Source organism: Aspergillus udagawae, assembly GCF_001078395.1.
Source record: "Aspergillus udagawae IFM 46973 DNA, scaffold_9, whole genome shotgun sequence".
Classification (NCBI taxonomy): domain Eukaryota; kingdom Fungi; phylum Ascomycota; class Eurotiomycetes; order Eurotiales; family Aspergillaceae; genus Aspergillus; species Aspergillus udagawae.
The window spans coordinates 696,581-709,758 of NW_025091272.1; the positions used below are offsets into that span (position 1 = coordinate 696,581).

Here is a 13,178-nt window from a genome sequence, read left to right on the forward strand (position 1 = left end):
GGCATGCCTTGAGAATGCAGCAAGGGGACAAGACAAAGCAGGGTTGGTGCATATTTTACATCATACGGAGATATGATTAGTATAAGAATGATGACTAGATGGTTTCCAAAGTCCTGTTTATGTACAAGCCGGACATGACAACTCCGATCCTGTTCCATCCGGCGCAAAATGGGCCGAGTTTCGCTTACTCGCCCGTCCAGCCTCAGCCGTGTCCACCAGACACTGTTGGTGGTACAAATGACGGCAGGAAAACACAACGGCGGGGCCGATTCGCTTTTCTTCGGCATTGCGAAAAGCCTCGTCGGTTTCAGGCGCTCCGACAACTTCCCGATGTTGATGGTCATGTTGCACATGCCCGTCGTAGTGCAGTGACGGACCAGCGACTACGCCCACGGCAGCAGCCTTCCCCTTCCCCCGGGCAGTTGCAGGATCAAATCTGCCTTCCAGACGTTTGATCGCCCGCCGCTGCCGCTCCCCTTCCTGTCTTGTCTCCCACGCTTCCCAGTACTGCGATCCCATCCCGGGACCCCAGATGCGTTGCCGGCAGATCTCGCACACTTGCCCCCGCGGCCGCCATCCTCGTTGACGCAACCGCGTGACCTCCTCCACGTGCACAAAGAGGTCTCGATCGAGCATGCCGTTGGCCAGAGCCAGTAGGGATTTTTCGTACGTGTACGCGGAGAAGACCGACGCCAGGACGGCACGCAGCTCGAGAAGCGATGGTGACCAGCTGGCAGCTCGAGTGAGAAATGCACGTAGGATGCGGAGAAAGGTTACATCGGTCCGCTCGGCACTAGTTGCCGCTCCGCCTAGCTTGACAGTGCTGGACAGAAGAGCAGTAAATACTTGTTGAACCAAAGTGCGGACGGACGACATGAGATGGGCAGTACTGTTGCCCAGCGAAGAAGAGGTCCCAGGAGCCACCTGTGTGAGCTCGTCGTCGTCACCCTGCTGTCCTCGCATCAGAGCAAATACACTGCTCGCGATGCGAACTACTGCCTCAATGAGGTCCAGCCACAGGGTCTCGTTGAACGACAGAGGCTGGTCCAACACAACCTTGCTGCCGGTGCCGTTCCTCTCCGGCCGTGACTTTTTGGTCGTCTGGCTCTGACTTTGGCACAGCCAGATGCCAACGTGTGCGTACTTGTCCAAGGATTCAAGAAGATCCGTAATGGCTTCCGCCGTACTGGCAGAGTCAGGAGACTGTCGCGCACTCTGCAATATTCCCACCAGACCCGATTGCAGTGCACCCAAGTGAGCGATGAGCCGGTCCATTGCAGTTCGCACCTGACCTTGCCTCACCAGCAGAATGACAGCCGCATCGACCACCCCGCTTTCTTCCATGGCAGGCAGCAACTCCTCCAGCCGCACATCACCCGTTCGCAAGTCATCCACAAACTCAGCAACATGCGCGGGGTTGTACCTGCAAAGCAGCTGCACATATCGCTCAATCATCCAGTTTGCGGCGTTTCGGGGGGCCCCTGCTTCTGCAACATCCCGCGTCGGGCTTTCCACGACGACGAGCAGATACTGGTACTGCTTGTAACTGTCGTCTTCCAGAGCCTTGAGAAATGTTTCATGCGTTTCGGGGGCGAATTCCTGCATTGTCTGCGCGGCTTTTCTCACATCAACGCCGGCCAGTTGTCCAGCCCGTTTCTTGATCACATCAACCACATCCCGTCTCTGTTTTTTGCCCAATATGGAGCCGGGACGGAGACAATCTTGTAGACAAGCAAATATCGCTTCCTGCTCGCTGGGGTCCTCAAGATAAGTGAGTATCAACTCAGGGAATTGTCTCTCGGAGCGGTACGTAGATTTCAAGATTCGGTAGAAGCGAGCTTCCCGAAAAAGTGGGATCATATTCTGGATATCCGGAGGATGATAAATAGACAGTAAGTATTCCGCACTGAGCTCACAGTCGTCCGCCATCTCCTCACTCGGGTAGCGACATAGTCGCACTAATACTTGATGAAGCGTCGTGCCAGACAGCAGGATATATTGAGGGTATTTGGGCAGGTTGCGCGCAACGAACATGTCAAGGTAGATGGTATCTGAAGAATCGAAAGAAGTAGGCGTCATAACCTGGAACAGAATGCTGATCAGGTATTGGCGGTTGATCGAGAGTCCTTGCGAGGGGATCTCATCGGGCTCCTGGTCGTTCAGGAAACTATCCTCGAACGCCTCGTTCAACATGCTCATGAAACTAGACGCGTCAAACTCCAACACGGCATGTAAATTCGGAAATGTTCCCTTCGCTTGAGAAGTGCCAGATTGGTTCCCTGAGAAGAGGTAGTCGTACAATGCTGCCTTGGCTCTCGTGGCCTCGGCATCGTCCATCTCTTCACCAGTCGGATAGATGCGGCCAGTGAGCACAAACGAGAGATATGGAAACATCTTTGCAGCGTTCGCATGTCGTTTGAGCACATCCGTCGAATCCCCGTTGACCAAGGGTTCCGTCTGCGCCGGAATGAGTGCAATAAGTTCCTCTAGCGGGCCCACGTAGTCGCCAAGACAGCGGTTCCATACATATATAAAAGCGTCGTATAAATTATAGTGTTTGCACAGAGTTGTGACCTGGTCAATGTCCATGGTTGTGGTATCAAGTAGACAGATGATCTCTTCCAATCGACTGGTCGAATGATTTGTGCTAAAGTGGTTTATTAACGCCTTGACAGCAGTTGGAGGTAAGGAGCGCACTGCTCCGTCCACGATATACGGCTCAAGAGCATCAAGGAAGACGCCATGCGAATCATGCTCCTCGTACCAATTGAAGACCTCGTCCCAGAGAAATTCGTCCTCCGCCATACTAACACAGGCGGATATCGAAACCTCGGCCAATTCCTCGAGCTGACGGTTTTCGAGGCGCTCATTGTTGGCTTCTGCGTTGCGGCCAAAAGCGAACTTCAACGAGGCCGATACGATCTCCAACAGCTTTTCGCGAACGATAGGTTGCCTCAGCGCATCCTCTTCTGGCAGCCCTATGGTCAATTTCTCCGCACTGCCCTTATAGTATGATGTCGCCAATTGGATGGCACCAATAAAATCACCGGCCTCCATGAGTGCAAAGAGCCGATCCGCCCAGTTGGAAAGGCTTCCGACCAGTGCTTCGCTGAAGCCCATCAAGAAGAGACGTCCTTTGTACGAGCGGAAACTCATGTAAAAAGCATCAGCGACGACGCCATGCATCGACGTATCTTCCTCATTCAATTGCTCGACTAAGGAATGCAGTTGTGAGGAGAAAAGGTCGACATGATATATGTGCCGATTCAGCAAATCCACGGCGTCGGTCACGCGCATAGAATGGTCCTCAAGAATCAGCAGCTGCTGAGTGATTGTGAGCACTGCCAGTACTGAGCGACTCAGCCACTGCACGGCAACGATCGCCTCTTCGGCCTTCCATCTGCTTCGTGGAGTGAATTCCAGAGCAGGGGGTCTATCTGCACTTGGCGGTTCATCCGTCTCCATCTCAGTGACATCCAGTACTGTCAGCACGTTGGACCAACAATAAACGAGTTTCGTCTTTGAAGTCTCAGAGTCTCTGCCCTTCAACTTGATTGCCGGAAACCAAGCCAGCGCGCCCGTCATCGCACCGTGGGCGGCAACCTCTTTCGGGCGCGGTGACTTGTATTGCGTCTGCGCAACGGGCGTCGTGGAGACAATCACGAGGAGGTACGGAGTCAGCATGGCGACCAGACCCAGCGAATCGGTTGGCTGTTCCACATTACCAAGAGGGAGAGGCGAAAAGGCGAGGATGGAGCTCGGTCTCCGTGCGCGGTGGCCCTCGGCGAAAACTTCGGGATACCGGCCCAGGATTCGCGTTGTTTTCACCGTCCGACCTACTGCGCCCATGCCACGAGTTGCCAGATGCGAGAAGGCCATTCCTCGCTTGTCAGCTGACACGAGAGCAGTGCGTCTCGTCCCCAGGAAGCCAAGGTGGATCACCGACATTCCTGATATGTGACCATCGGAGGTTCGAAACTCGAGTTGATTCGCAGGTATTGGGGGTATGTGAAGGAAAGGCCGAGCAGATCGCGAAATCTCCCATGTGAATATGTCGCCAGAGGTATGGGCCCCGGCGACTGTGGAGTGATCGGCCGAAAGTGCCAGTGAGGTGATGGCGCCGCATTCAACAGCTGTCGCAACAGTCAGACCTTAGTCGGTGTACCAAATTGTGGATTACCCATTCAACATACCCTTTGTTCCTGTTCCAATGATGGTCTTCAAGCTTTGCTGATAATCAAACACAAGAATGATCCCCTTAGACGTTCCAATCACAATACTTGTAGAAACCGCCATGCACGTCGGATGCCCAAAGTTCCGCTTGCCTACTTCTGAGAATGCTTGCCCGGTAATCTTTCGGAGTTTGGTCCACCGGATTACATCCCAAGGACCTTGAGGGGTTTCAGACTCCCCGGTGATCGGTGACATCCGGCTTGTAAAGGAAGACTTTCGTGAGTGGATTTGCGACAGAAACGGCGAGGATGGGCGGAACCCGAGAGGAGAGGAGGAGAGCCTCGACTGGAAGCGGAGCTCAAACGGACGATGGGAAGGACTGGGACTGGAACGGGGAGACGCTCGGAGCGCCAGAGCACTGCTGTTTTGTGACGTGAAAACGGAGCCCTAGAACAATCAGCGGGTCGATCAATGGCATTCGGATTGCAAGCACACCGACATGTAGAGAAGGGGTATCATCCGGCGTCGATGCCGTCTCATCAGGACTGCCAGAAGCAGCAAGCTGGCCGATACGGGGCGTTACTGGAAGATTGCCGGCCTCGGTGTCAGAGGAAGGTATCGTCTTGTCTGGCGTCTGGGCTTGGTCGGTCTCTGGAGAGAGATCCTCCTCAAAGTAAGCCATTGTACCATTTTCCAGTTCGTTGCGCGGCCCATCGTCTTCTAGGGATCGATTTTGGCCAGGCATGAGGGCTCCCTCATCCTCCTGGCCCAAGTCCAGCTCATCCTCGCGTTCCCGGTCATCACTGCTCTCGATATTGGAGCTCATCGGCAGGACGTTCGCATAACCATCTCTCCTCACTATTCATTCAAAGGACGTTAAGGTGCCGTGATAAAGAACGGACCCAAAGCCTGTTCGCCGATGTTTAATGAGAAAGATGAGGCGGTGCGTGAAGGTCGACCGACGAAGCCGATCGCAGGAGGGACGAGTATCGGAGGTTTCAGGCGATAAATCGACACGGCGATAAGTCGAGTCAAGAACGTTGGGGTCAATGGTAGATCGCAAACCCCATGGATAACTATGATACAGTTAGATCAATAACCGTGGCTGTTTCTCCCGTGGCGGTTGAAGCAGCTCGTTGAGCTGGAGATGGTCCACCAGAAATGGTAATGGGGAGGCTGGCTTGGCTGCCTGCTATCATGTCACCAACCCCACAAGCCACGAGCAGTCACAACCTGCAACTTTCATCATTTGTCTATCTACATGTGAGAATAATTGTTATTGAGATGGTCTCCTTTTGATGAGATGTTCTAATTCAAGCATTATACTATCGTTACTGTTGTTGATGTCCAGTAAACCAGAAACAGTTGATCGTTAATCGTACCTGGTTTGTTGATGGCCTGTACCTGAGATTTGTGCCTCAGGCTTCGATCAACAAAGTATCCAAGCTACCTTTCCTCTAGTACAATAAAGTAGGTATAAAAGAGCCTGGGTAATAATGCCATATTTCTTGCATAGTCCAATAATAAACGATCGTATTGCTGTTATCAACTCTCCCACAGATCCAAGCGAAAGAATGCAACCAAAACCTCACCCTACCTCAAGGCAAATATGCGAGAAATAAAATAACATCCAACCATTCCACTGACTCAGGAGACACCAAGCTTGGATCGCAATCCGTACGTGATTTACGGGATACCTGGCAGACGCTTGATGGACCTGCAGGTGATAAACTCATCCAGACTGATCATCCTATCAATCTGTCCCTCTCTCTGTCCATCACAAGCTAACTGTCACCATCCACCAACCACCGAGCTTACCCTCTACACGCATGCCAGTACCTTGTCCCTCACAGAGCGCTATAACCCGCAGGGTAGTATCAGCCTTCATTAAAGTCGGAGATTATCCCCCAAGTATCAAATGTGCATGATGGGAGCTGATACTACCCAGGTGGCCGCGTTGTGGTCACAAGGAGCTGTGATGTACCGTGATCCTGGACATTCTTCAAAGACGGAGAGGGCATGCATGATCTGATCATTCCATTGTTCTTCTTTCTTCAACTGAAAGGAGATAAGAATGAGATCCAGCTCATCCCGCGTAGCTTCGATCTTGAGCACAGTCCCTTGACATTACACCTACTTCTACCTCTCTACTTACAAGAGTATTCTACAGCTCAGCATGCCCCTCCGTTTCCTCCCTCTCCTCATCTCCCTCCTCCCCATCCCAGTCCTCACAGACCCCATAAGTCCCAGATCAACCCCAACAACCTGCAACGGCAACCCAGCCTATTGCACTCGCCTCTACTCCAACATCACCTACCTAGGCGCCCACGACAGCCCCTTCGTCGGCGCCCTCCCGCAGCACAACCAGAACCTCAAGGTCACAGAACAACTAGACCTCGGCATCCGCTTCCTACAGGGCCAGACACACAAGAGCCTCGACAAGAACGACAATGCGCTCCGGCTATGCCATACATCCTGTCTGCTCGAGGACGCGGGAACCTTGCAATCGTTCCTGGAGACCGTGAAGGGGTGGCTGGATGCGCACCCGGACGAGGTCGTCACCCTGCTCTTGACGAACGGGGATAGCGTGCCCGTGGCGCGATTCGACGAGGCGTTTGCGGGGGCCGGGTTGAAGGAGTATGCGTTTGTGCCAGAGGGGAGCCCCAAGGCGTTGGCGATGGATGCGTGGCCGACCTTGGCAGCATTGATAGGGACGGGGAAGAGGCTGGTAGTGTTTCTGGGTGAGTATCAGCCGTCCCTTTTGGAGCATGTCGGAGGGGCATAGTTGCTATAGCCCAGCGTATGGCCGACTCTGAGGTGTGTGCACTGACCATGGATAGATTACGGCGCGGATGTCAACTCCGTCCCCTATATCCACAACGAGTTCACTTATTACTTCGAAACCCCCTTCGACGTAACAGACGCGACATTCCCAAGTTGTAGCATCGACCGTCCGTCCGGTGCCTCGGCTGATGGGCGCATGTACATCGTCAATCATTTCCTGGACGTCGACATCCTGGGCATCCTGGTCCCGGATCGCTTGCGCGCACCGAAGACGAATGCCGTGTCTGGTAGCGGCAGTATTGGCGCGCAGAGCGCATTGTGCAGCTCTCTCTACGGTCGCAAGCCAAATGTTGTCCTAGTAGATTTCGTTGATCAAGGTCAAGTCATGAAAGCACAGGCCGCTCTGAATGGTGTCTGATTTTGTTGGGTGTTTTTGTTTTGTTTCCTGATACCCTCTTGAGTTTACTTCATTCAACATCATTCGTTAGAGATAGCAATTATATGCCTACCTAATAGATAAATATGTCCAAGAAGGTTGTCCCAAAAATTCTCCATTCCAAGTGCCAGAAATCAAGGTAGTTGCTCCCAATCTCTGCACCACTCCGGAACGCTGCTCCGGGCCATGATAGACTTCATCGCCAACAGCTTCGGAGTAGGTCGAAAATTCGAGTAATATGCGTCAGTAAATCTTGTGAATAGTCATAGTTGATCTCGATTTTTATTCATCCACGTCAACTTGCATCTCGCGTTCTAAGACATTGACCTGAGCATTCATTCAAGAACATTTAAAGTCTCGCTATACGTACCCCAGATCTTATTTGCGGAAGCCACGATAATCTCGGCTTTGGCAAGCAGCTTTTTTCTATATCGCTCGGCCTCCGTAGGATGTAGATGGCTCTTTTGCGCTTTGCGAGGATTCGCCTGGCAACGGTTAAACTCCATGTATACTTAAAACAACGAAATGACACACCATCATCAGTACCGGGACAAGGTCCTTGGCCTCTGCCTCGGCCAGGTCTCTTAAGTTTCGAAACCCGTTTTCCCGGAGCAGTCGTGCCGTCCAGCCTTTTACATATGTGACCTGGGCCATCTCAAGTAAATCTGCGCGCGCTCCAGCTTCCAGTCGATCGCGCATGTGATCGAGAACCGCAGCAAGCATGCCCCAGTCCATGCGCTGGCAGAACTTCACCATGCCTGCCGCAAAGCCGTGACATTGCTGCGCTAGTGTCTGAACAGTGCCACGGGGGATGTTGTAGCGGCTCGCAATTGTCGATAATGGCACCTCGTTACTCAAGTCGCGCAGCTGAAAAGCTGTGTAGGCCCGCCGATAGATAGTCGCCTGTTTAATCTGGTCTGGGTTGTCTTCCTTTAGCGATCCTCCACTCTGGGCCCTGCAAACCGTTAGTGCCTCCATGCTCATCACCAGATAGGACCAGGAACAATTCAGCGCACATCAAATTCACAAAGTACGGCTGCGCACCGACAAACTGCAGCGCCCGCAGACCACTTTCGTCAAGATTATCCAGCTGTTCTCGAAAAATGAGCCAATCTATCTGGGTATTCATCGCCACTTGGATCGGTGTGAACATGTAGAAAATATGCATGTCGCCATCCATGACAAAGGCCCGTAAGGCTCGTTTCAATTCTTCGTATACAAAAAGGCCGTCCTCGGGAGCGAACGCCGAGGCCACTACGGCCTGCCCAAGTTTTGTCGCCGCGTACGATTCATCCTCTTTGAAAATTAGTAGTCCTTCGTCGATTAGCTCCTGAATTGAGGAATCCATAATCGAATAGGCAATCTTCTTGTCCACCGTCCGATACAAAAGACTGCATTTCACATATTCCTTGATTGCCTCGCAACCGGAGACCAGCCCCGTTGCAATAGCTTCCAAAAGCGCCCTGATCACACATCAGCAACTGTCCGTGTAGGAGTTGTTTTGAGGACAGAATACCGTTTTAAGCCTCTCTTCTCTGGTACTAGACAGCTTTCAATGGCCGGCATATCGGCTTCGAGAAGGTCGCAAACAGCTTTTATATCAGCTTTTCCGCATATCAGATACGTTTCACCGGCGTTGTCCTTCCCCTTGCGGCCCGCTCGTCCGCACATTTGCCGTCTCACCTCTCGTTAGCTCGGGGTCACTGAAATCAAACTAGGCAGTTCTTACAACATCGCCGGTCCAACCAACTCTCGGCCCATGCGTGCTCCATTAATGATCACCCTCCTCGCCGGGAGATTGACACCCGCTGCCAGACTGCATGTGGCCACGATAACTTTCAAAACTCCTTGATCATACGCTTGAGCTATCAATTCTCGCTCTTCAGTGGTCATCCCTGCGTCTGTAGCCGAGTCAGGTCATTGACATAAGCCAGCGAGGTAAGCACCTACGGTGAAATCCGACACCATTAAGGATGGTGTTTTCTAAAACTGGATCAAGGCCGCTGGGGAGGCTTCTGAGATCGGCAAGGAGGTCCAATCTCTTGCTCAGTTCATCGACCCCCAATTCAGACACTGCAGGCATAGCTTCGCTGATGATTCCTGCACTGATATGGCAACCTTGCCGACTCCCGCAGAATATCAAGGCACCATATCCTGCTGCTGCAGTGTCGACGGCCAGAGCAACCATTGCATTTGTCATGGGATTCGCAAGTTCTCGGTGTTTCGAACATTGTATCATGCGGTGCGGAGGCATAGTATCCGTCAAGGAAATCGTCTTCATCGACTTCAACCTAGTGATCGTCTGGAACAGTTGACGCGAAGTTGCAGCAGGGTAAATAGCGTTCTCGAAGACCAAGTACTCGTCGATTGGAACCGGTCGATAAGTAGAAATAAAGAACTTTGCGTTCATCCAGTCCGCCAACAGTTCCGTATTCTCGTCCTTGAGTTAGCGAACCCAAATCGAGATACAAAAGTGATCACTTACAGAAAGGGTGGCACTCATGCCAATGATCTGGATGCCTTGTTGCAGCAATAGCAATTTTGTCACCATCAGTTCGAGGATGTAGCCGCGATGCTCATCGTCCAGCATGTGTAATTCGTCCAAGACAACGACACCCAAGTCTCCAATAGAGCATTCCTCAACAGCGGTATTAATCAATGAGTTCGCCTGGAAGGTCATGTCAATAATCATTTCAACTGGTTGATAGCCTTTGAGTAAGACAGACCTTCTCTATCGTGCAGACGGCAATGTCCGTGTCAGCCCAAGAGGCAGCGGTCCTACTCCCACCAAAGTACCCTGTGACCCGAATGGATCTCTGTAGCTTTTTCCAGCGCTGGTAATATGGTTTCGACCGAGTCGCTTCACCATCATCACCATCATCATCATCAGGGACATTCTTTTCGACGTTTTCCACAATGCGTCTAAGCCACTTGAGCTTTTCTTGAACGAGTGCAACATACGGAAGGACAAGGATCGCCTTTCGAGACGGATCTTCAATGATGCGCTTCAGCATCAAGACATCGGCCACGAGGGACTTTCCGCCTCCAGTAGGTGCTGTATAAACAAGGTGCCGGCCCCCTTCGAGGAGTCCGCGAGCGAGCAAACATGACGCCTGCCACGGGTAGATGCTGGTGACCCCAAGAGCAGCAAAATTGGCCACCAGAGCAGGTGGCAGTCCATATCGGGGGTTTTTGAGAAACAGAAGAGGATTTTGACTGGAACCAGGTACGGCGTTATCTGTCCTTCCTGGCTGGCTGCCTCCTGAGGGTACGGCGGCTGCAACTTGATGAATCTCGCTTGCGACCAGTCGGTTTTTCTGAGTAGTTACTGAGGGACGAGAAAAGTCCCCCGCGCGAGTATCCAGCAGACCAGTCTTGCTGTGATCAATGTCTTGTTTCAGGTTTGCGACCTTGAAAGAGTCATTTGGGGGATGCTCTGGAAGTCGCTTATGTCCTGCCAGTGATGCTACATCATAAGTCTGCTGGCGAGCGACATCAATGGAGGTCTGGAAGCCATGAATTTGGAATGACTGCCCCGACATCCCTTGAGCATCTGTATTGTATGCTAGAATAAAGGTGCGGTGTACGCTTAGCAAGTACTCAGGTTCTGAATGTCCGTGGCGCTATACAGGATGTTGACGGTTGGCGCCAAACAATAGAGTGGGTGCACCGAGTTATTGTATCAGATCTGTTCAAGCATATCAACCATTTAACCGGCTTAAAAATCCTAGTCGATCAGATTCTCCTGAGAAGCATCACGTTCAATTCCCTCTCCTTTTACATAGACTGGAGATAATGCATCCAGGGCAACAGCGTGTATGCACCGCGTTATTTTCGGGAAACTGCAGTCGCGGATATGAAAAAAAGCAGCCTAAGGCAATAAGGCAGTAAGGCAGATATGTCGGTTTCTTGAGCCTTGGTAGTTAGGGATCCAAGGCACTTAATCATCATTTGCTGCTTACCATATGCACTCTGCAGGGCGGAACGTTCCTGGATCAGCTTCGTCCAGCCAACCGGAGCACGCTAGTTACTGACTTACTGATCCGCAAGTGGCCAACCTAGACAGTAGCCACCAGGTAGCACTAGTAAGATAGATATCCAATGATTCCATTTCCTACATGAGCACGCTAGACAAAGTAGGCATGGTGCTATAAAAGGGCTCATTTACCTGGCCCAGAAGGTTGGACACCTATGGTGAGCACAGACAGGTTATTTGTGCGTCTGTGGAGTTTGACTCTGGCCATATGCTGCTCTCTTCTCCTGCATCAGTTTCTGTCTCGTCTTTAGTATAGGGATTAATGGGTTCATTCTTTTTATCAAAGACATTGTTAATATGGAATATTAAGAGCATATTAGTATAGTTGTCCAACTTAAAGTGTTCATGGCTGGTTCTGATGAATCATCATCTATGCTTGGCTACGCGGTCGCCCTAGTATGCATGATGTGGTACAGTGGCTTCTGATCATCACCATTCACCTGACGTAAGTGGTAACCGATAACCCCCAAGTCCAGTTGTTAGAAATTGGTCCCGATAGTAGGATTATTCAATACTCGTGGAACACAATTATATCACTCACTGCCATTTGCATTGCGGTAATGGATTCTCTAAAGCGTACCCGAGAATGAAATCCAGCGCATGGACGATGTACCACTGGTCGTATGCAGCTAACTTACTACTGTCCAGTATCTAGTACACATGACTCGATGCCCCTCTAACTAGTGTGGATGTATTAGATCGATGTGGCTGCACACCGCAACTGCCAACGGAGTTCAAAGCTATGAGTATTCTTAGATCGATGTAACTAAGCCTACCTATCAAGTCTCCCATAGAACTCTCGAGTCTTGGGGGGAATACTTGGGCGAAGTGAAAAGGTAAGACGGTACTGGGTCTGGTCGCGTTGAGGTCCTTTGCTCTTTCTCCTTCAGAGTACATAAGAAGGTGCATCGCCAAGACCCGCTTCAGTCCCTTTCATTTTGCCAGATGTGCGCTCCGTTCTGTTGAAACTGTGCTTTGCTACTCCGTACATCCGGACCGTGTCGGATAAATGCTTTCTACGAAGACACGTCCACGAAACAATAAGAAAATCAAGGCGGCAAAGTGAAATGGACAAGCAAGGACAGCAAAGGGTGCAGATATAGAGAGCCACATGGCAGAGAGTTAGAATAGTGCCGATCGTCTGGACCACTTTGACCCTCAGTCATACACACAGTATCTGGCGAGCGTCGCTTGTAGTCCATAGCACGGGTCCTCGAAGTGACTTGGCGAGCACGACACGGGCGGCTATATAACAGTGAATTAAGTCTTCTTACTTGAACATTATTATGTCTGGTTATACAGATACAAGTTGGCTTGAATAAGGTGGCTTGAGGTGCGCCGCGCTGCTAGCGAAATCGGCATCAATTCGAAATATATATTTCGCTCTAGGTGGTCGTCAGTTCATGGTGGACATATTGAGGTCATGGCGCCGACATGAGGTAATGCGATTGAATTAAACCCCAGTATTTATTTTCCTCCGCTCTCCAATGTGTTATATCTCCGATTTACAAGGAAAGCCTATTATCATTGCGAGTGTTCCATGAGTTGGTTTTGCTCACACTATGGTAGGTAGGTACATGCTTCCCATCGCCACAGTCTGCAGCAGTGTCATTCGCAGTATTCATATGAGTTATCCCTGATTTAGTCGCGAAACACGCGAACAGGAGGCTGAGGAATACGAGCGTCTCAGATCTTACACTATCGCTAGATCAAGGTAACAGAATGAGGCAAGTATTCGATCAGGTCTCA

At 51.2% G+C, this 13,178-nt stretch overlaps 3 protein-coding genes across 3 annotated transcripts; 1 reads left to right on the forward strand and 2 right to left on the reverse strand.

The window, feature by feature from the left end:
* Positions 1–117: 117 nt before the first annotated feature.
* Positions 118–4,999, reverse strand: Aud_010488 (CORVET complex membrane-binding subunit VPS8; the record flags this gene model as incomplete). The annotated part of the gene is made up of 3 exons (XM_043295328.1): positions 118–4,133; positions 4,194–4,620; positions 4,673–4,999. The coding sequence occupies 3 exons, from the start codon at positions 4,997–4,999 to the stop codon at positions 118–120; spliced, it is 4,770 nt and encodes a 1,589-aa protein (XP_043151263.1).
* A 1,350-nt stretch (positions 5,000–6,349) lies between these two features.
* Aud_010489 (uncharacterized protein) lies at positions 6,350–7,375 on the forward strand (the record flags this gene model as incomplete). Its single annotated transcript, XM_043295329.1, has 2 exons — positions 6,350–6,914; positions 7,014–7,375. 2 exons carry the CDS (start codon positions 6,350–6,352, stop codon positions 7,373–7,375), a joined length of 927 nt encoding a protein of 308 aa, XP_043151264.1.
* A 300-nt stretch (positions 7,376–7,675) lies between these two features.
* On the reverse strand, positions 7,676–10,935 carry Aud_010490 (DEAD/DEAH box helicase; the record flags this gene model as incomplete). Its single annotated transcript, XM_043295330.1, has 9 exons — positions 7,676–7,707; positions 7,764–7,878; positions 7,928–8,348; positions 8,410–8,856; positions 8,910–9,071; positions 9,123–9,294; positions 9,344–9,827; positions 9,879–10,061; positions 10,120–10,935. 9 exons carry the CDS (start codon positions 10,933–10,935, stop codon positions 7,676–7,678), a joined length of 2,832 nt encoding a protein of 943 aa, XP_043151265.1.
* Positions 10,936–13,178: the final 2,243 nt, after the last annotated feature.